The sequence below is a fragment of the Ascaphus truei genome, chromosome 19, assembly GCF_040206685.1.
Source record: "Ascaphus truei isolate aAscTru1 chromosome 19, aAscTru1.hap1, whole genome shotgun sequence".
Classification (NCBI taxonomy): domain Eukaryota; kingdom Metazoa; phylum Chordata; class Amphibia; order Anura; family Ascaphidae; genus Ascaphus; species Ascaphus truei.
The window spans coordinates 6479560-6501931 of record NC_134501.1 but is presented as its reverse complement, the minus strand read 5'-3'; the positions used below and the strand labels follow the sequence as shown (position 1 = coordinate 6501931).

Genomic DNA, 22372 nt, shown 5'->3' with positions numbered 1-22372 from the left:
ACTTAAAATGTACACACACACACACACACACACACCACAATGTTGACACACACACACACACACACACACACACACACACACACACACACACACACACACACACACACACACACACACACACACACACACACACACACACACACACACACACACACACACACACACACACACACACACACACACACACACACACACACACACACCACAATGTTAAGAGAGAGAGAGAGGACAGAGAGATCAAATTTGCAAACAAACAGAAATTTTGAGGCAAAATCGAACTTGGCCAAGAAATGTGCCCGTCTCTGCTATTCCCAGAGGAGCGGATCCCAGAAGTTGCAGTGTGACCTTCTATCCAAACAGGGGGGGAAGCACACAATGCCAGCAAACGTTAACCCATTCACTTCCAGAGGGCCTGCCACACACCTTCCCCACGTCAGCAAGCAGCAGCGAAAGGTTCTAAGGGACAGGGAGAGACTTTGCTTTTTGGGGTGCACCTTAGGACATCGTCCAAACTAAGCAACGTCAAATGGTTCAATTAAGGAGACGAACTGCAATCTTTCTGAATAACCTAATAACGCATTTACTAGCGTTCAATTTACTGAAAGGCCCTATTATATTCCCTTTTATTCCCTATACAGCCAGAAGGGATTGCCAGGATTTGCTTTGTAACATGCCTGGCAGCAAAGGGATTTGTGTTGATTGTTACTGTGTTGGTTTTTTCTTCTCCGCCCCACCGCTGAAGAACTTGTCCTGTTTGTTTCTTCATTCAGGAAGTGAGTGGGGAAAGTGAGCTGCAGAGCAGCCAATTACAGACTGTCTCTCAGAGATCCTGTGTGATAGGAATCAGTTCATAGCCTCAGCCAGGCTGTGCAGCTGCTATTCCTGCTGCCTGTCACACTCTGGCATATCTCAGCCAGTCTCTCACTGGGCTGCGAACAAACGGTTTCTCTGGTGCAGGTTCCTCCTGATTCAGGAGAAGGGTTCGTACAAATGGGATCCCTGGTGCAGATATCACTCCTGCTGTGCCTGACCTTACAGGCATGTGTGGCTGACGTAGAGAAAGGTAAGATACGCCATATTACTGCCAGCAACTCAATGCAAGGACCCCGATAACAGCACAAGGGTTAATATTAATGTATCGCGCCGTATCATTACGCTGCGCAGACACTGAGCCTCGCGCGCGCCTTCTTTTCAGAGGACATGTAACTTAAAGAAAAGAAAAATCCCGCTTGTGAGCACATTCACGCCTGCACCCTGCCCTTCCCCATTATCTCTTAGCATACAGTGCTTCCAATGCAGCCAGGGTTTCTGGGAAAGGATATGCAAATGACCGCACAGCATCACCTTGTAACTTAAAGTAGCAATCTTCTCTAATTTTTTTACCAGGATTAAAACGATGTGCTCCTAGAGAGTTAAGCTGGGTGATTTTTCGTTACCGTTGTTAAAGTTCCCTCTCGTGAAATTAAAATGGATGCCAAAACTTGCCGGGTTCCACGGGCCAATGGGAAGCTGGCATTTTTCCTCTTATGTTGGTATCCCCCTCGTAAAAAAATTTTGGGGGGTAGAATCAACCCCCTGTGAGAGAATCTGGGGTCTGGCTGACATGCAGTATTCTGGTTGTAACCCACGCCAATTCCCCCCCGCTATTGAAAACGACTTTGGATATATTTTGTGTCCGTAGTAGTCGTGGCGAATGTCTTTACAATTGGTTCACTGAATTGTTTTGCACGGCCAGAATTGTGCCCCTTTCCCCAGAATGACATTTCCCCACAATGGTAACCCTGCTCTACTGACATGGGCAAGTGTGACCCCAATGGGCCCTTGGGATCTTTATCCCCCTATGCCAGGAGTCGGCAACTCCAGTCCTCAAGGGCCACCAACAGGCCAAGTTTCCAGGGTATCCCCGCTTCAGCACAGGTGGCTCAATCTCTGGCTCAGTCAAAGACTGAGCCACCTGTGCTGAAGTTGAGATTGATTTGAGCCACCTGTGCTGAAGCTGAAACTGATTGAGGCACTGGTGCTGAAGCAGGGATATCCTGAAACCCTGGCCTGTTGGTGGCTTTCAGGACTGGAGTTGCCCACCCCTATGCCTCAGGGTTAGTGTTTTACTATCCTATCTATGTACACTTCGTACAGGGTGAGGGCAGGACATGGGCCATGGAATAACCTGATTGCTATCCTGCTTTTCAAGTTCGCTGCTGAAAAGAAACAAATCCCGTTCTTTATTTCCAGAGGCACAAAAAGTGAAATGGTTGCAGTGTGTATGAATGATTGCATTTATTTAAGGAGTTACACTATCACGTTATGTAACATTCACACTTGTTATGATTAAATTGTTCCCCTGTTGTTATGATCTAAGTGGGACAGCACCTCTAAATATGTCACCGTTATTGGTTATTCATGTATAGCTTTGCACTTTGAGCTAGATTAGGGGTTTATTTAGTAATCTATTATTTTTAATCACAGGACAGTGTGGAGCAAAGGTGAGCCCAGGTCACTCTGCATGACACAGGGGCGGCCAATTCCAGTCCTCAAGGGCCACGTACAGGTGAGATTCTCAGGACATCCCTGCTTCAGCACAGGTGACTCTGTTGACTGAGCCACCTGTGCTGAAGCAGGGATATTCCTAATACCTTGCCTGTTGGTGGCCCATGAGGACTGGAGTTGGCCGCCCCTGCATTAGTCCTTGGAGAAAAGGAAAGATGTGGGATGTGTTTGCAGCCTTTGGACCTCCCGACCTTGGGTGTGTGTGTTTATTATATGTATTATTACGAGGAGAGGTACACGCGGAGGGGGGAGGGGGGAGCTCCGTTGCTGGCTCCAAGGTCATGGTCGGACCTCTGTGCAGTTGAGGTAACCTTTATCCTTATCTGGAGAGCACCTAATGGCAGTTAACTGGCCCCTGCCTACACCTCCAGCTACACAACCAGATATAGTTATATGGACATAGCCGGGGTGCTCCCGTACCAGTCTGATTGAATAATAGATTATTGCATCTTTTTATTACCACCACAGGTGCCGCTACACAAGCTCACACAGAATAATTACACTGCTATGACAAATATGTGCGGAGAAGTTACTATGTATTTGCATGGTAAAGTGGGACTTCTATTTATTCTAATAGTATGAGCAACGCCTGCTTTTCTGCCTCCTGCTACGTGTGTACGTAACAAGAGCTGATATCGGTTACTCAACGGTTGGCTTTTCCATTTAAAGTTAACAAAGCCCTGCTGTGTGTGTAGGTAATTGCCATATTGTGCCGTAGCATTAAAGCAACAGCTCGGCTCAGAAATCTGATCCCCGATCTCAAGAAGAGACGTAGCTTAAAACCCGAGTCTGCATGGATGTAACAAGGCTATAAATGTATGTCGTTCTCAGGGAACAACGATGGAAACCCATTGGTGACTACAAAGTACGGGGACCTGCAGGGGAAAATACTCAAGGCAGAGGGGACAGAGAAGGGCGTCCATGCCTTTTTGGGAATTCCCTTTGCCAAGCCTCCAGTTGGACCATTAAGATTCTCTGCTCCACAACCAGCGGAACCCTGGAACTCCGTGAGAGAGGCATCAGAGCAGCCACCTGTGTAAGCTCCCCATGCACTATGGCCGTTTCACACATGTTTTTCATACAAAAAAATTTCTTTAGTCTTTTTTGTTCAAGGTGCGTAGCTGGGAACCTCCTTCCTACACCCACCACATGCATATCTAATTTACTAAGCTGTCTTCTGCTATAAGGCTTTTTATTTCTTTATTTATTTATAAAATGTTGTTTTACCAGGAAGTAATACATTGAGAGTTACCTCTCGTTTTCAAGTACAGGCATACCCCGGTTTAAGGACACTCACTTTAAGTACACTCGCGAGTAAGTACACATCGCCCAATAGGCAAACGGCAGCTCACGCATGCGCCTGTCAGCACGTCCTGAACAGCAATACTGGCTCCCTACCTGTAACAAAGCTGTGCGCAAGCGGGGAGACTATAGAGCCTGTTACAAACGCGTTATTTACATCAGTTATGCACGTATATGACGATTGCAGTACAGTACATGCATCGATAAGTGGGAAAAGGTACTGTAGTGCTTCACTTTAAGTACATTTTCGCTTTACGTACATGCTCCAGTCCCATTGCGTACGTTAATGCGGGGTATGCCTGTATGTCCTGGGGATATAAGGTCCCTGCTCCTGAACGTGTCTCATGGGAAAAGTCTACTTTGTGAACATGGACCATAGAGTGTGGGCGTGTGCGTGCGTGTGTGTTTGTTTGTCTGTGAGTGGGCGCGTGTGTCTTTATACTTTTACAAAGATGTTGATATAATCGTCTTTTTTTTTCTTCTTGCCAGGTGTTTACAAGATGAAAAGACATTGGACCTGATCAAAGAATACTTGAGGGTAGAGATTGAGCTTCCCCCAGTCTCTGAGGACTGTTTGTTCCTAAATGTCTACACTCCAGCAGACCGAAAAAAAGAGTCCAAGTTACCTGTAAGTATTGATACTGTACATTGTAGAAAGGAAATGGGAGCACATTACGCAGTATTAATACTCAGATTGTCGCCAATGTAAACTTTGATTCCAACTGGTATGTATGTATGTATTGTACAAAAAACTGCCTTATTGTATAATATTTTAATACAACCTGCTTTACTCCATTTTAAATTGCAAAATCTTCGCAATATAACAAAATAGATTTTAAAAAAATGTCCGATTTCTAGAATGAATGATATCCTTTTATCTATTGTATGGAAATACAACAATTTATTTATTGCAGTCTAAACTTTTGTAGATGTGAAATATCATTTTTAAGCTGGGACAAAGGTGCAACCCCACATGGGCAGCCAGTTGAATTTCTTAGGGGTCTCTAAATGGGGGTCTTTGACAATCAAGTGTTTTTCTTTCCCCCCTCCCCCCTGTCCTTATCAGAGAACCAATAAAGATGCGGGAGGGGGGACTCTGGCTGTAGTCCTGTTATACAGGAGTTAGACAAGATGTGGACTGTCCAGATCGTCCAGCAACTTTGTCTGTGTGAGGATATTACTGGGCAGCTTTCGGTGATCTTACTACTCAACACTCAAGTTCTACATTTGTAGGCTTGCACCAATTAAACTCCCCGTCACCTACTGCCGTCTCCCCGATACTTCTCCTCATTCTCTCACACTCATCACATCTTCCTCCCATGACTTCCCCATCCTCAAATTCCCTCTGCAACCCCTTTTAACAAACCCTGACACTGTCAATGCAGCAGCCAAAGAATCACACACCACATGCTGTTTGTGCCCTGCACAGGCCAGCTGGATACACTACAGCCTCATACTGCTGTGAGTAAGGACTTCAGCCACCTCCGCTTTGGGCTACCATTACTCCACTCTCACTTGCACTTTGCCTCTAGCTCACACACTTTACCCACAAACCCTCTTGCTTAATTTCCCATTCTCTACTGTTATCTCCCTCACTCTGCAGCTATCAACTCCTTCTGCTTCTCACCTCACACCCCATCACACCAAACACTAATTATTCTACTCTCTTCCTCCCCTCAGTCACTACTACTCCTACTCTGTGGTAACGTGTCCCAATCCTGGCCTTGGCCACATACCTATCATCTCACGGCCCACACCCTGCCCCAAAGTCTCCTTCTCACCACACCCTGCCGATCACCCCATTACACCTTTCCCTTCCCTTCCCTTTTCCTGTGCCCTATGGAACGCACGATCTGTCTGCAAACTCGCTGCATCACATGAGCTGTTCATTTTCAACTCTCACAACCTTCAAGCAATTACAGAAACCTGGCTCAGCCCCCCAGACACCGCCTCTCCTGCTGCACTCTCCTACGGTGGTCTCTCCCTCAGCCACACAACCAGACCAGGGAATAGACAGGGCAGTGGAGTTGACATACAGGCATACCCCGCATTAACGTACGCAATGGGACCGGAACATGTATGTAAAGCGAAAATGTACTTAAAGTGAAGCACTACCTTTTTCCACTTTACAATGCATGTACTGTACTGCAATCACCATATACGTGCATAACTGATGTAAATAACGCATTTGTAACGGGCTCTATAGTCTCCCCGCTTGCGCACAGCTTCGGTACAGGTAGGGAGCCGGTATTGCTGTTCAGGATGTGCTGACAGGCGCATGTGTGAGCTGCCGTTTGCCTACTGGGCGATATGTCCTTACTCGCGAGTATACTTAAAGTGAGTGTCCTTAAACCGGGGTATGCCTGTACTACTTACCCCACATCCAACTCTTCCCCCCTTTAACCCATTGGGACCAACTGTCTAACTGGACCAATCTCCACCCTATGTAAACACACACACACTTATAGCTTCAGCTGTAAGACTGGGCTATATTCCAACCTGAGCCGCACCTTATCCTACAATAAGCAGCCTCTTACCTTCTTGTTTCAACATTGTCCCTCACTCCCTCTAGATTGTAAACTCTCATTAGCAGGGCTCTCATTATCTCTTGTATCTGTTTGTGCATGTCTGTCCTCACCTGTATGCAACTGTTTATGTAATATAGATAACTCTGTACCTCATTGTACCGTCCTATGGAATATGTTGGTGCTTCACAAATATTTTGTATCTAAAGCCCTCTCCCACCTAAAGCCTCCCGAACTCACTGCCCCACACCTCTGGAATGCCCTTCCCCTCAATATCCGACCGGCACCCTCTCTATCCACCTTTTAAGACCTATCTATAAACACATCTCTTTAACAAAGTATATGGGAAGCTCCGCTGGCTGATACTATACATCTCAGATGCACTGACCTTGTCCCCTTACAGATGCACTTACCAGAACACCCTCCTACTGTGTCTGTAAGTTCTCCCAAATTACCACTTAGACTGTAAGCTCTTCAGGGCAGGGACTCCCTTTCCTACTGTTACTGTCATGTCTGAAGCATTTATTCCCCCACTATGTGTTATAATTATGTCATGTATATTACTGCTGTGAAGCGCTATGTACCTGAATTGCGCTACTGTATATAAAAAAGATATATATACTGTACAATAATAATAGTTCCTCCCCTCGTACCAGAACGTTTCCATTGGGTTTATCATGTCAATCAAACGAAGGATGCTCCTGACATTAAAATCTCTTTGATTTCAGATGTTTGTGGAAGTAGATGGGCTTTTATAGTATATTTTCTGTTTTGTCTAGGTCATGGCTTTCATACACGGAGGAGGTCTAACGATGGGAGGAGCTTTCATGTTTCCTGGAACTGCTTTAAGTGCACATGAGAACGTGGTGATTGTAGTATTGCAGTACAGACTGGGCGTTTTGGGATTCTTTAGGTAAATCACCTGCTCTGCTGTGTGAGTAACACACAATGTACATGTGTATCCATAAACACGGAGAACAATGTTTCTGCCTAGCCATGGGGTGGCCAACCCCAGTCCTCAAGGGCCGGTTTTATTCTGACCTGTTGGTGGCCCTTGAGGACTGTAGTTGGCCGCCCCTGCCCTAGCCGGTTTTATTCCCATTAGATGCCTCCTGCTTGGTTGCCAGGTGTAGCACAATACCATTATACTAAAGCTCCATGTTACTAACCCTTCTTTTCGCTTTCCCATGTCCCAGCACTGGGGTGGCCGATGCTCCGGGGAATTTTGGAATGTTGGATCAAGTTGCGGCTCTACAGTGGGTTCAAGAAAACATTGAGGATTTCGGAGGTGACCCCCAGTCTGTCACCATATTTGGGGAGTCTGCAGGGGGACTGAGTGTTTCTGCACTGGTAAGTTCTACTCTTTTGTGCCTAACAAAATGGTGGTGTCTAAATGTCATGCATCACGCGGGCCAATAGGAAACCGTAACATCATCTCTTTTGGCTTCCAATTGGCCCGCGTGAGCAGAACCTTTATACTTTACAGAGATACCGCCACCTCTACGGAGGAAAGTATCTCGGGGAGGAGGGGGTCCCGGAGCTGAAATTAATGGGGTTCGGCTTCTGATAAAAAAATATGTATTAAAGGTGTGACTTAAACAACAATTCAACAACAGTATATATAACAAGCGAACACATAAACACCGGTAGATACAATTCCTGAAATCAAGAAACATCTTGGATTACAAACTGGTGAAGAACCAAGGTCCCCACTGGATGTCCCTGAGGCCTCTGATACCATTGGTATTAGTCTATTTTGTCTCTCCAGCCTTCCTTCTCCCTGAGTGCAGAGATTCAAGGGGAACCTTGGGAAGAATGCCAGAGATATAGTGAGGTGTTCCCCGTGTCTCTGACCGTTGCGTATATCTCTTGTCTGTAGAGCAGAGTAGTTGTCCGCTAGGCCTGTCAAGTAGTCTTGTGCTGGTTGTGGCGTGTAGAAAATCTTGGCTCCCTCTTTGCAAGAAATTTTTAATTGTGCTGGATAAACGAGGGAAAACTTTACGTATAGGCTTCCTCGCCATGTCTGAGCATATTTGTGGAAGCCTTTTCTTGGATACATCAATGGAAACATCTTGAAAGATTCCTATTGTTTTCAAAGATCTCCTCGTGTAGCTGTCTGAAGGCTCTTAGAACATCAACCTTGTCTTGAAACTCAGGACACTTTGCTAGAACTGGTCTTGGCGTGAATTGGTCCCCCTCTGGTTTTTTCGCGCCCAGCCAATGAGCTCTCTCTATTTTAAGAGGTAAACGACACTAATCCATGCCGAGCAGAGATGGGAGAACGGATGAGACGGAGATGATCTGATCTTTTGCTTGTGTCGGAAGTCCCATTATTCTAACGTTATACTGCTCTTCATCTGTTTTCCAGGTCGTCTAATTTAGACTTGAGATCTGCATTTTCTTTAGTAAGAACGTCAAGCTTTTGAGAGCGCGTCTCCAGAGAGTCTTCTGTGTTTGAGGTTCTTCTCTGTATCTCGCCAACCAGGGCTGGCTAGTAAAATTGCGGGGCTCGGTGCGGGGCCTCTTACCTTCTCCTGCATGCTCTCGTCCTGTCGGTGTCCCTCTTCATGGCGCCGAGATGTCAAATGGTGCCATAACAGGACGCCGCGGAGAAAGTAAACATTACAGAGGCCCCCGCTCTTCCCCGACAATCGGTTTAGTTGTTGTGAGGACGAGTATGGGGCCCCTGTAACCTTAGGGCTTCATGCAGAGGAACTGGCTGTACCTCTTCAGCCCGTTCCCATGTGCCGCATCCTACCAGCAGGACCGCCTCAGTTTCAGTGCTCCTGTGTTGGTTGTGGCCGCATGCCGACCCTGTTCCTGGACCATCCCGGTTTGTAAGCTCCTTCAGTTGACTCCGTGGATATGGAGGGGAGTGATGCTGCCCTCCAGAATCTGCTCCAACACTCCGCGCCCACCTCAGCACCGGCGTTCCAGGTTACTAGAGCTGATGGTTGAGGTTAGAGCTGAAAGCAAGATGCGGAGCTCCGACTGCGAGCGGCCATCTTGTTCAGCCGCCTCTATTGCTGTTTTAACTGTACCCATTACAACCTTTGCTGTTTTTTTTAATGTTTGTGAATGTCGGCGGCCATTTTAATTTCCCTGGCAAGCAAATTGTCAGGAAGTGAAACCTCCAGAATGCAACTACACACTTTAGGTTGGGTGGTATTGATAAATACAGCGTGACATCACAATAGTAACCAGAGAGGGTGAGCAGAGAGGATTGCAGCTTTAATTTACATTTTGATCTATTTCCAATAATTTTTCTCTGCCGTATTTTTATCATATTTTCAGGTCTTGTCTCCTTTATCCAAGGGCTTGTTTCACAAAGCCATATCGGAGAGCGGGGTGGCACTGATGCCTGGCTTGGTGGTCAGTAAACCAGAAAATCTCGTGTTTGTCCGAAACGTAAGTTTTGCTAATCCGTTCGATTCTGGAAGGACCGGCACCGCTCCCGTCCCATATAGTGACCAGTCTCATAAACACATTGCTTATAGGAGAAGTGTTCGATCGTGGTGTTAGAACCAACTACTCAGCAAGTTTTATATGAGTGGACAAGTAGGTGGCTCAATAATTGGCCAGGCCGGTACTTAGTCTTATTTTTCCAATCATAAAATGATTGTCATATGATAGATGACATTAAAGCACCTTGCCCTTTAATAAATCCCCCCTAGGTTGGAAGCAGGGGGTCTCCAGAGCTGAGCTGCGTTGATTTAGGCTCTGAGGGCCCCCTGCTCCCTGGGATACTTGTATAAGAAGGGCTGCAGGTATCTCATAACTGTTTAAAGGTCCGGCAGCAACAGGCCAATGGGAAGCCGCAAGGGATGACCTCACGACTTCCTACTACCGCAAGTATAAATGGAGACATTCTGTGCTCTGCATCACCCGGCATCACCTTCCGCGGTAAGTACAGTACTAGAGGGTGCAGGGGGTCCCGGAGAGAAAATCAATGCGGCTCAGCTCTGGAGACCACCTGCTTCAAACCTAGCAACAACTAAAAAAAACAGCCAAGGGGCAATGCCACTTTAATACACGGGCTCACAGAACTAGATATTAGCCTCTTTATTAGAATCTGCAGAGTTTATTAAATTGCAGTAGTGCCGATCCCATCGACTTTAATTGTACTGGTTTGTCCGGTAAAAGATGTCCCTATCGTCACCCTCATCAGAATAGCTGATCATTAAAGCCAGTTACCAATTAAAAGCCTGCAGCTGTTATCTAGAGAAGTACAGAGTACTAGTGTTATTTACTGTAGATAAGGACAACGATACACAGCAATTTACTGCTCTCATTTTGTATTGGACAATGTCCAATTACAGGACAGTTCAATACAGGACACCTGGCACCTTACTGGCAGCAGAAAATGTAACCCTAAGCTCTGTGTTTCCGAGTATTAGGGTGCGGCGGATCCTCCCCCCGAATGCATCTTTAAACATTCGGTGTTTTGCCTTTTTGCAGCACATTGCGAATATATCTGGCTGCGAATCGCCGGAGGCGGCTGTGGTGTTAGACTGTTTGAAGAAGAAAACCGAAGAGGAGATTGTTGAAATAACTGCAAACATGGTACTGTATATAGTAATCTCGATAATACATGTAGGGGGGGGGGGTGTATGTATCAAGCTCTATAGGAGTGTCTCTGTGCAGAATTAGCGCTTTATTACTCATACTGTAGCGTAGATGTGGGGGGCGGAAGTTTACGCCAACTCGGCCCTACAGGATTGTCTTGTTCCTGGCTGAGAGAGAGATGATGGCAGAGATGCTGAATTGTGATCTTCCGAATTGCAGATTGACATGAGCAGAGTGTAACAGTCAGAGGAGCTTGGTACAATGAGGCTTCTGTGTCTATGGTTACAGATGGATGGCAGGCTTAATCAGTGGCTCATTCCTTTTGACTAAACCACCTGTGCTGAAGCAGGAATATCCTTAACATTTGACCTGTTTGGGGGTTCTTGAGGACTAAAGTTGGGAACCGCTGGTGTAGATCATAGGTCAGGTGTGGCTAACTCCAGACCTCGAGCCAGCAACAGGTCAGATTTCAGTGTATCCCTGCTTCAGCACAGGTGGCTCAGTCAAGAGTGAGCCACTGATTGAGCCACCTGTGCTGAAGCAAGGCTATATCCCTAATACCTACCTGTTGGTAACCCTTGAGGATTGGATTTGGCCACCCCTGATGTAGTCTATAGGTGCTCAAAGTCCATTTCTTATTTGCTATTGTTATATAGAGGTTGTCCTGCTCCCGGTCACTTGTATAACACCGTTCCGCTGCACCTCTGTGGGGCTTGCATCTTCGCTCCTATTCATAAGGAAACAAATCAAACCGTGATGTAGCGCTCCTCCCACATCCACTTCCGTCACAATGAGACCCAGTCTGGGTATGGGATTAAATGTGAGAGATGTTATTAGTTACTTTCTTACATATACACAGTTACACAGTAGATAAGTTGGAAAAAAAAGACATATGTCCATCGAGTTCAACCCGGGCTCTATTCAGGCGACAGATACTTATACAATATTTGTATTTACATTATATTGATCCAGACAAAGCCAAATGAAAAACCCCAGTGATACATTATACAATGAAGTCTCTTTAATGGGAAGGATATGAGAGCCATACACGTGTAAGCAGCAATCCCACCCCAAAGAAAATAGTTTTAAAATATTTTTTTTTTAACCTACCTGAACCAGGGATCCCACGGCGCTCGTCCGAGGAACGCAAGTTTGAAGATATTGGTCTTTTTTTGTGTGCCAGTTTTAAAAAAAAAATACAAATATGGCTTCCAAGGCTGCCTGGCATGGGGTCACCTATAGAAAGTCACAACGTAACTTCCTGATGATGATATGGCTTTCTATTGGCTACCGGAGCGAACACTGAGCCAGCTTCCATTTTGTGTCGGACATGCATAAAATTCAGTCCATAGCCGTAGCGGGGTCCCCAGATGTTGGGGTACATCAGTGCAGCTCCAAGGGACACCCCGGTTCAGGCTAGAGACAAAAAGAACAGAAAATGCTTAGGGGGCTAAACACTATAATTAGGTTTCTGGAAGGGATTGTTACTCATTTTCTTGCACCCCACCAAGGCATAAATATGAACACGTTGATACAGAGACCCCAATAAAGCAAAGATGCAATATCCGAAAACTCTCTCTTTGCATCAACTTATACGGCAAAATCAAGCGTGCTGCACAAACCCCATCATTTTAACGCTGTGTATGTTGGAAAGACGGAAGGCATTTTACAATGTTCTGTTATTATGCAACTGTTTGTAAACTCGTGCCCCGGCTGGATTGTGCAAGGGGAGTTTATTAGGGAACAATGCAAGTTCTAACTCAAAAAAATTAGCCAGCAAATTATATAGGAGACACTGTTATACCGGTTATACCAGACCTGTTATAACAGCATATTGATTGAGCCGGAAATATCATCAATATAATGTAGACATTGAAGTTGGGAAATCTAAGGCCAGAAGAATTACTCCAGAAAGCAAAATAAAACTGCTACAGAATATAGATACTAACATGCTGCCTTCCAGGGGTCTCTTTAAGGGCAGAGAATACAATGTAGAGGACAGAAAATGCAGATAAACAGAGTTACAATAACTATTTGTGACTAGTGCGGCATAATGTGTCATTTTTTTTGTTGGTGCCGAAATGTTGCCACACCTGTGTAACCCCTCTCTTTTTACTATAGCTCAGACTATACACCTGACGCTGAGGCGGGGGCCTAAGTTCGTATACTTATTACCTCCCACACATGCGTGGGGCCAGTATAGGGGACACAAGCTTGGGATATAGTTAACAGGTTTATGAATAGAATATTTAGATATTAAGACAGGAAATCGTAAGCTTGTGATCCTCAGTAATAGGCTCACTACATACAAAGATCAATACAAATCAAATCATTACAGTTCACATCAGCGCTGCGCACGTGTGTGTGTGTTAGGCCTCGTTTATAGTTGTGACGTCACTCACGCGAAACCTTGGCTGGAGGCATCGAGAGGCGTGGTGGAGGCGTGGCCATAACGTCACGTGAGCGGATCGCCCTCATTGGCTGAACCGCTCACGTGATGCGGCCGTGACGTGACTGTCGCGCGGCAGGAACAATTTCCAAATCCAGTTAAAAAATCACAAGCGTGAACGCGTTGGTCGCACGTAACATGTGCGCGCTCAATGGAAAATATTCATTTGTTTTGGCGGTATGCGGCACTGCACGCATGGCGCAACTATAAAGCTTATTGTGAACGTGATAGGCCTCCCAATCCTGGGCGGTCAGGCCTATATGTGTAGTACAGGTACCCTTGGGTGCCCGTGTAATGTCACTGTAGGTTCCAGGCCTGTACTTCGAGGAGAGGTGTATTGCGGTACCAATATTCCTATGACCCATCGTGGGACCCACTCCGTTGGCAGTCTCGCTCCGGCTCTCTGCTGCTGGATCTCTCTGCTGATCAGCTCTCCCCGTGGGACACGTGCAGGTCCCTGCTCACAGGAGACTGTGGATCGGGTCTCACTATCAGCACCCGGCAGATCTGAGCTCGCTCTCACGGCTCACTCCCCCTCATAGTCCCTCCTCCTTCACCAGCCTTGCTACTGGCTTATCGTCGTCACATGCCCATGGAGTGGTACCTGCTAAGGGACAGTGTTCTAGTGTTGCTTGGCATACACAGGGGGTTACACCTGTAAAAGTGTTAATTTTCTGTCTCTGCAGAAGCTTCCAGTTATACCTGCTTGTGTAGACGGGGTGTTTCTCCCCAAAAGTGCAGAAGAGATTCTGGTTAGCAAAGAAAGCAACCGTGTCCCTTTTATGATTGGAGTTACTAACCACGAATGTGGTTATCTACTTCCTAAGGTAAGAAACATTTTTATACAGTATTTGTTTTATAGCTCTAAAGACTAAGGCCACACTGCCCAATCAGCTAAATATGGACAACATAGTCCGGGCAGATAGAGCAGGGATGTCCAACTCCGGTCCTCAAGACCCCCTAACAGGTCAGGTTTTCAGGATATCCCAGCTTCAGCACAGGAGGCTCAGTCTGATTGAGCCACCTGTGCTGAAGCAAGGATATCCTAAAAACCTGACCTGTTGAGGGGGCTTGAGCACTAGAGTTGAGCACCCCTCAGAGAGCATATTCTCAAATAATAGCATTGAAAACATCCTGTATTTGTACTATATTGATTTGGAGTGGGTTTTGTATAGTTATTTTGCTCTTATGGTAAGAAAACTGCTATAATCTTTTTATCATTCCACTGACCTGCGTTGAGGTAATATCACCTTTTATCAGAGAGTAACAAAGGAGGGAGACAGAGTAGGGGGTATGATAACTTTTATTGGACCAACAAGTCGTTGATATGTTACAAGTTTTCCAACCACTCAGGGTGGGACCCAATGAAGGACCCTGAGAGGTTGGAAAGCTTGTAACATATCAACTACTTATTGGTCCTATAAAATATAAAATTCCCCCTACTCCCTCTCCCTCCATTCTTACTACATAGAAGAAAGGACCAACACGGCGACACATCCTTCTTTGACCTTTATCAGGGGCGAGAGAAAAGTATAAATTGTTTTCATCAACTTAAACCATTACTGTGTTTTGGGGGCCAGGCCATGAATATCACTGGATTTGAAGAAGGGATGGATAAGGATACAGTCCTGACAGTTGTACAGACAATGCCTCTGATGGTAAGACCTGTATCCTGCCTTTGTGTATTTCCCCGATTAAAAGGGGTCTGTTTATTTTGTTATTTAAAGACTCCTGTTTGGGAAGTTTATCACTTTACTCCCAGCAGTGGAACTTACCTTCCTTCCATTTCACTGCTTACTCTGTGCCTCCCCAGTCTACTAAACGCAGTTAAAGACAAAGAAAGTGAAACTGTTCCAATATTTGGGATATTTTGCTGTCCCATACAATTGGTGGTGGGATAATCCAGTCCTGTTAAATGAGGCCTGGTTAGCATTCCTAGTTCTGACTTGGGATTTCCTCACCATTCTTCCAGGGTTCCATTGGCGAATTCCTTCCTCTGATAATGGACGAGTACTTTGGTGACACGAACGATCCTCATGAAATCCGAAACCGGTTCCTTGATTTGTGCGGAGACTTCGTTTTTGTTATTCCAGCCCTCAGAACCGCTAAATATCACAGAGGTACGTAACACTGTCACGGGCTCTGCCCAGCTCAGGACAGACCATCGGTTTGTAGGTTTCATACATACTTGCCAATGTTTACACACAAGCAAGATTACGGGCACACCTCACTCATTGTGTCACAGGAGAGGACAGCACTGCATCATTTCTGGCATAATTTCACATGCACTGTATCCGATAGCTGGACCAGCCACCACTATACAAGCTTTCTCTCACATAATCCAATCCAGCTAGGCCTCATCCTTACCCGCAGGCCAGTACCATCCAGACCTAACCAACTGAAGCATACACTACAATACCACCAGCAGTGGCTGCTGTAATAAAGAACATCCTCAATTATACTTCTGGCTCCGCTGCAGTCTGTGTGGAGAGAGGTCATTGAGAATAAGGCCTCGGCCAGGCAGGGAACTGGCGCTCGTGCGCTGCCCCCTGCTCGTTCGGGCAATTAGTGGCTGGCTAGGCGCGCACTCGCCTGGGAGCGCGGCGACGACGTCACGGAGCTGGTTCGCCCTCGTTGGGCGAACCGCTCACGTGACGCGCTTGCGAACGGCAAATTCGAATGTTCTTGCTCTGAGCACCGAGCGGGCGCAGACGCTTGCTTACGCTGGCAATGTGTTTCATCGCGGCCAGCGTGAGCCCGCCCGCTCAGCGCCACCCTGGACGAGGCCTAAGGACTGTCATAGCGGGGAGCAACCGTCAGCCTTGCTGGAGCCCCCTATGTCTGGAGGCGCTGACACCGAGAAGGAAAAAACCAGAGGGATCCCTAAGAGTCTGCCCTGTACCCCCACACCATCGTGGGGAACTCATCTTTCCTGTTCCCTCGCAGGTAACCAGCACCAGACCAAGCAGTCACATAGCCATAATCTCCCCGAGCGGGAAGGGGAGGAGGAATGTGCTACAGCTTGTTTCCCCAGCGTAATATAGTATCTTGGAGCATCAGACAGACAACTTCACTAATCGCTTGTAGGTGCGAGGTGGTTTCTAGAAACCAGTCAATGCCATAGTACAGCGGTGGCCAAACGCCATCCTCAAGAGCCAACAACAGGCCAGGTAGTTTCTCGCTCCGGCAAGCTTACCGTTCAATACCGGATACAATATAGAATTGGGACAAAGCTTCCGCAAGGTACAGATTTCTCTATGGTCGGATATTTTTCCAAAAATATTTGTGGGCTCCACTTCTGTAATGAAAATTATTCCCCAATAATGTAAATGTATTTATAGAATGTGTTACCAGGAAGTAATACAGTGAGCGTTACCGCTCGTTCTCACGTGTGTCCCGGGCACAGAGATGATTACACTGCATGGTTACATTAAATGAACAGAGGTTATACATTATATTTAAAGACATTTGATGAACCATTAAAGATCATATATGTTATAGCAGGGGTCTCAACTCTAGTCCTCAAGCCGCCCCCAACAGGTCAGCTTTTCAGGATATCCCTGCTTCAGCACAGATGGCTCAATCAGTGGCTCGGTCATTCTGACTGAGCTACCTGTGCTGAAGCAGGGATATCCTTAAAACCTGGCCTGTTGGTGGTTCTTGAGGACTAGAGTTGGCCGCCCCTGTATAGTACCCCTGCTATTGTACATGAACTTTAACCCATGTGTTACCAAAGGGACATGAACATATTCCAGTGGAAATAAAACTTGAATGTTATCAGTGTTACATTAGCCACTGAAGCTCGGTATAGAAGATGAGGCCAAGAACAGCGGGTTTATTATTAGCCACACGCAATAACAATAGTCTAATGCACTGATGTAAATGAAAATGTATAAGGTTTATTACTCTTGTGATTTAAAAATAATCAGAACGGTTCTCACAAGACACAGTAACACTGCTGCTTGTTTACAGAGACATTGACGGGAATGGTTTCACGCCGTTCTCCTGCGCTGTAATAGCATATTCTGGCTCTAACGCTTCTAAGTCCCTTTCTGTTATCCTCCAGATTCCGACCTTCCCGTTTACTTCTACGAATTTCAGCACCGTCCTTCGATGTTTGATGATTTAAAACCCGATTTTGTCAAAGCCGATCACGGAGATGAACTTTTATCTGTTATGGGCGCTCCGTTCCTGAGCAAAGACGACGCAGTTTTCAATGGTAAACCATTGACTGGATTCAATATGTTTTTCAGTTCCCAGGGGTGCGCAAACTGGGGGGCACGGGATTTTTCTGGGGGAGCGCAGTGGTTGCAGAGGTCCCGCGCTCTTCCCCAAGGCATTTAAATTAAATGCCGGGGGATCGCGTGAGGCCTCTGCAACAATAAAACTTACCGGGATTCTGCCGGAGACAAGGCAGGCGGGCGCAGCAACAAATTTGTGCTCCCCTGTCTTAACCTGTAAAGTTCTACTTCTCTAACTTCATCCGGCCACTAATGGACACGTCTTTCTTCGCCAGGCCAAACAACAGATAAAGAAAAAGTCCTAAGTAAGACGGTGATGAAATATTGGGCCAACTTTGCTCGCCATGGGTATGAGTATTTATTTATCTTTAATGGCTTCTTACCTGTATTTTTGTTACATCGCACATCTATGCCGGTCTAGGATATTTGGTTGCGGCTGCTTTGCCGTGACCAAATCGCTGGTGGCGGCTTTTAGGCGCCACTGACTTCTCCTCCACGGGGACATCGCCCCGCCGCCAGCTTCCAAGCCAATGTAATCCCCTAACCTTACCCTAAAACCCCTAATACAAACACTACCCCCTACCCAAAAACCCTAACCCCTTACCATCAAACCCCCCCTTACCCAAACCACTAAAACCCCTTAAATTACCTTATTGGAGAAAAGTTCGGTGCCTGTGTGTCCAGCGGCGGTGAAGGGTCCATCAGCGTCCAAACGCCGGCGGAGACTTGTGACCAAATGTCTGATTCCGCATCTATGCAACACTATGCCACACACACACACACACACACACCTCTAGTTGGCCACTATACCCCCCACGCTAAGGGGCAGTTTGAGGCCTTACTAAGTGCACACACAGGCTCAGGAACCTGCTATACAGCCTGGAATCCGCCATTACATATTTTGTTTTGGTGAACCCTTCGGAGACCCCTCATGAACCCTTAGGCGTTCCCGAACCCCCATTTGGGAATCACTGCTCTAGTACAGGGGTGGCCAACCCCAGTCCTCAAGGGCAAAGACTGTGTCACCTGTGCTGAAGCAGAGATATCCTGAAAACCTGACGGGTTGGTGGTACTTGAGGCCTGGCGTTGGGAATCGCTGCTCGATGGGGAGAGGAGTAGAGACACGGAAGGTCCTGGGTCGGAGGCTGCTTTGGTATCCTCTTTCAGAAAGTGTCCGGGATAATTTGATGGCGATTTTCTCTTGTATACGATGGTGACACGGAGCCAGTTGGTTCCTCTGTGCTCACTAACATTAGTGGTGGGTGGGAAGGGAAAATATTGCTGTATAAGTTTTGCTTAGATTTTAATCTTGTATTTTGTACGATTTTTGAATAATCAATCAATAATAAAAACAAACAAAGTGGGCGGCCTCTCTGAGAAGTACAATACTTTGGAGGCCCCTCTGGGAGCAAATGGATTGACTACAAGCCAACTATTCCTCTCCGTTAATGCACGTGTATTCATTATTACTGCACCGCTACTAACTTTCATGTTCTTTAACCTATCACCCGCAGAAATCCCAATGGGCCCGGCCTGGCAGAATGGCCAAAGTATGATGACGATGAAGATTATCTTGAAATCAACTTGAAGATACAATCGGCGAAGAAGCTGAAGGAGAACAGATTCGAGTTCTGGACCGAGACTTTACCCCGGGAGGTCCGAAAGATCGCAGAAGGAACGGCCGAGCGGACGGAGCTGTAAATCCACCTATTCCTTCTTAACATCAGTACCTTGTAACGACCTCATTAGCGCAGGCGTCGGCAGCACTGTGCAAAGCGATGTGCTGCTATCCCTCCCGCACTGTGCAAAGCGATGTGCTACTATCCCTCCCGCACTGTGCAAAGCGATGTGCTACTATCCCTCCCGCACTGTGCAAAGCGATGTGCTGCTATCCCTCCCGCACTGTGCAAAGCGATGTGCTGCTATCCCTCCCGCACTGTGCAAAGCGATGTGCTGCTGTCCCTCCCGCGCTGTGCAAAGCGATGTGCTGCTATCCCTCCCGCACTAATGTAAAGCAGAATCCCTGGCTGCAGTGGAAGCATTGTATGCTAAGAGATAATGGGGAAGGGCAGGGCTGCCGACCTGTCTGAGACGTGTGACTGTGCTCCCACGTGGGATTTATATTTGTTGTTTATAAAAGGTATTTAAATGGCCGTCCAATAGGAAGCTGCATTGTGGATTCTTATTGGCTCGGGGGGGACTCATGAGATTTGACGGCCATTTTGTTTCCCCTAGAGGGAGAGATTTTTTTTAGCTGTAACTTCACCGGTAAGTATGAAAATAGAGCAGTTCAGCTCAAGAAAACCCATTGGTTCCAATCCTGGGGGAAGGTGAAGAATCTCCCAAACCCCCCTCTCTCCCCACCCCCCAAAAAAACAGCTGCAAGAATTATTGTTTTGTTTTCCACAAACTTATAACATTTAGAATTTATTACAAAATCACTGAAGTAATACAACCAAATTGATTAATTACTAGATACGCGATTACACTTTCTTTGACAATGTAAACCGGTTTAATAAATGCTACTAATATACTGGGAAATGCTTATCGACTAAATATTGAACCGTGACATAAACACATCTTCTTAAATAAAATTGGATTCTTTTTTTTTTTGCTGTTTTTTTTCCTTTTAAATCACTGTATTTACCCCACACACTTTCCCTGTGTCTCAGTTTGGACTCGCAACCCCCCCCCCCTCCCCCAACCTTATATACGGTTGGGCACACACAAACTCTATACTGGTTGTGGGTCACCTTGGCACTAGCTGGGGTACCCCCCTTAACCTAGGGATTCCCTCAGCTACAGGATTACATATTTATCCCTGTGCCTCATTCTCCTTTCTGGGCTGTGCTGAAGCAGGGTACCCTAGTGGTGAGTCGTGCTTGTGTTTTCAAGGGGAGATATTGCTGGGACAATGTGCCTACATGTATCCGAGAATTGGGCATGGTTCCCAGGTAAATTTATGGGGGGACCGACAACTCCGGACCCCAACCTCCTAAGCGCGTTTTGACAACGGTTCCTCCGCAAACCCCCCCTTGAAACTCATACCGTAGCAATCCCTGCTCGCTGGCATGGAAAGGGAAAAACGCAAAAAATGGTTTTATTACAGACAGTATAATGCAGTAATACAATGTTACTGGGCCCAAGCGATAACTCTCTTGGACCCTTATACACAGAGCTGGGGTAACCAAAACGGGCTTGACCTTTATTACAGAGCCTGGTAACCCCCGCCCCCCCTCCCCGTCACATAAACCAATTTATAAACCAAGTGAATAAAGTGATAAGCAGTAAAAATACAGTCCTTGGAAATAGTGCAGCTCCCCCAGAAATAGACTCTTTCCAGGTCCTAGGAAGGTACGGAGAAAACGAGATCCGGAGTCCAATATACTCCAAGGGTATATGAAATATAAAGCAGCAGAAAGAATATATAGTGTAATACTGTATAAATCACTTAACAAACACAGACCCGGTGATAAGTATCTCACTCCCGGGTTACGTGAGGATGTTGGCAGTGTGGTTGTTTGAGTAACCAACACATAGGAATTTCTCGGCGCCCTTGTTAAACATCCAAACGAAGTATAGGATAATACCAGATATAAAACAAAACAAATGGAGGACAAAATGGCTTTGGTAATTCACATCACGCAAGATCACTCCTAGGGACGATTCCCCGGACTCCCGCGCAGTCAGTGGATATATGCTGCTGCGTAGGTTTTATAGCTGCATTCATGGATTCGGGGGATTTCTTTGGGACTGCCCAGTTGGCAATGGCAGTGTTGGTTATACGCTTACACAAACAGAGGAAAATGCCATGGCATAATAAGGTTTTTAATAAAAAATAGTCTGGTATAAAAGATAAGTTACACTCGCAAACGTTGGATTCAATCGCGCGTTTTGAATAAAGCTTTCCCGCCTGTGGCAGCTCCGGTCTCCCTTCCCCCGGGTGTGCTCCCAACCGGAATCTGTAGGGTCCCTTTCACTTGATTTCCCTCGCTCCTGCTGTATCGCGGTGTCTGTCCCTCCAAGTTGGAACTCTGGGCGAGGGTCCCGTCGCCGTATCTCTCCTACCTCGGCTTGTGCAGAGCCGGGGAGAGGGTCGCAGCGGCTTCCTCCCATGGACTCCCGTCAATACGATGTTGCTCCCAAGTGCCAGAGTCAGACAAGTGAATTCGAATTGGTGCATCTTAGAAAACTACGGTGGCCTGTGAGGGTCACCTACGCATTTCGCATTCAAGCTTCCTCGGGGGTTCTCGGGAAGAAGCCGAGCCACTGATTGAGCCACCTGTGCTGAAGTTAGGATGCCCCTGTGTGTGTGGCCTTTGATGACTGGAGTTACCCTCCCCCTGCTCCCCCCTGGTGTAAGAGCACCACATCTGCACAGACGCATTTTTTCAGAATCTAGAGCTTTTACCATACCTTGGCTTAGAAGTATTTCCATATAAAGATGCTTTGCTAATCAATGCAGCGTTCCTTTCCTAAATAAGAACCGTTCTTTTGCCCTCAGAAATGCAGTTGTGGCCTGTCTGTCACAGCCTGAAGGGGGGGGGGGGGGGAGTTAAAATTTGAATACTCAATCCAAGATCAGTTTTCCTGTAGCCCTAATGTTCAGGGTAGCTATATTTGGTGGGCAAATGCTACATTGCCTACCTACCTTGGCATTGTATAATGAATGATACCTAAACTTCTTCATATCAACATATCATGCCCATAACAGTTTAGTTAAAACCACAATTACATGTATA

The 22372-nt window shown here is 46.5% G+C and overlaps 1 protein-coding gene across 1 annotated transcript; it reads left to right on the top strand.

Annotated features, from left to right (window-relative positions):
* The first annotated feature begins 837 nt into the window (after nucleotides 1-837).
* On the top strand, nucleotides 838-20238 carry LOC142469766 (fatty acyl-CoA hydrolase precursor, medium chain-like). Its single transcript, XM_075576382.1, has 13 exons — nucleotides 838-1063; nucleotides 3379-3583; nucleotides 4339-4477; nucleotides 7154-7287; nucleotides 7571-7724; nucleotides 9669-9782; nucleotides 10833-10937; nucleotides 14076-14216; nucleotides 14970-15047; nucleotides 15362-15509; nucleotides 17456-17608; nucleotides 17906-17978; nucleotides 19145-20238. Exons 1-13 carry the CDS (start codon nucleotides 991-993, stop codon nucleotides 19329-19331), a joined length of 1704 nt encoding a protein of 567 aa, XP_075432497.1. The 5' UTR covers nucleotides 838-990; the 3' UTR covers nucleotides 19332-20238.
* Nucleotides 20239-22372: the final 2134 nt, after the last annotated feature.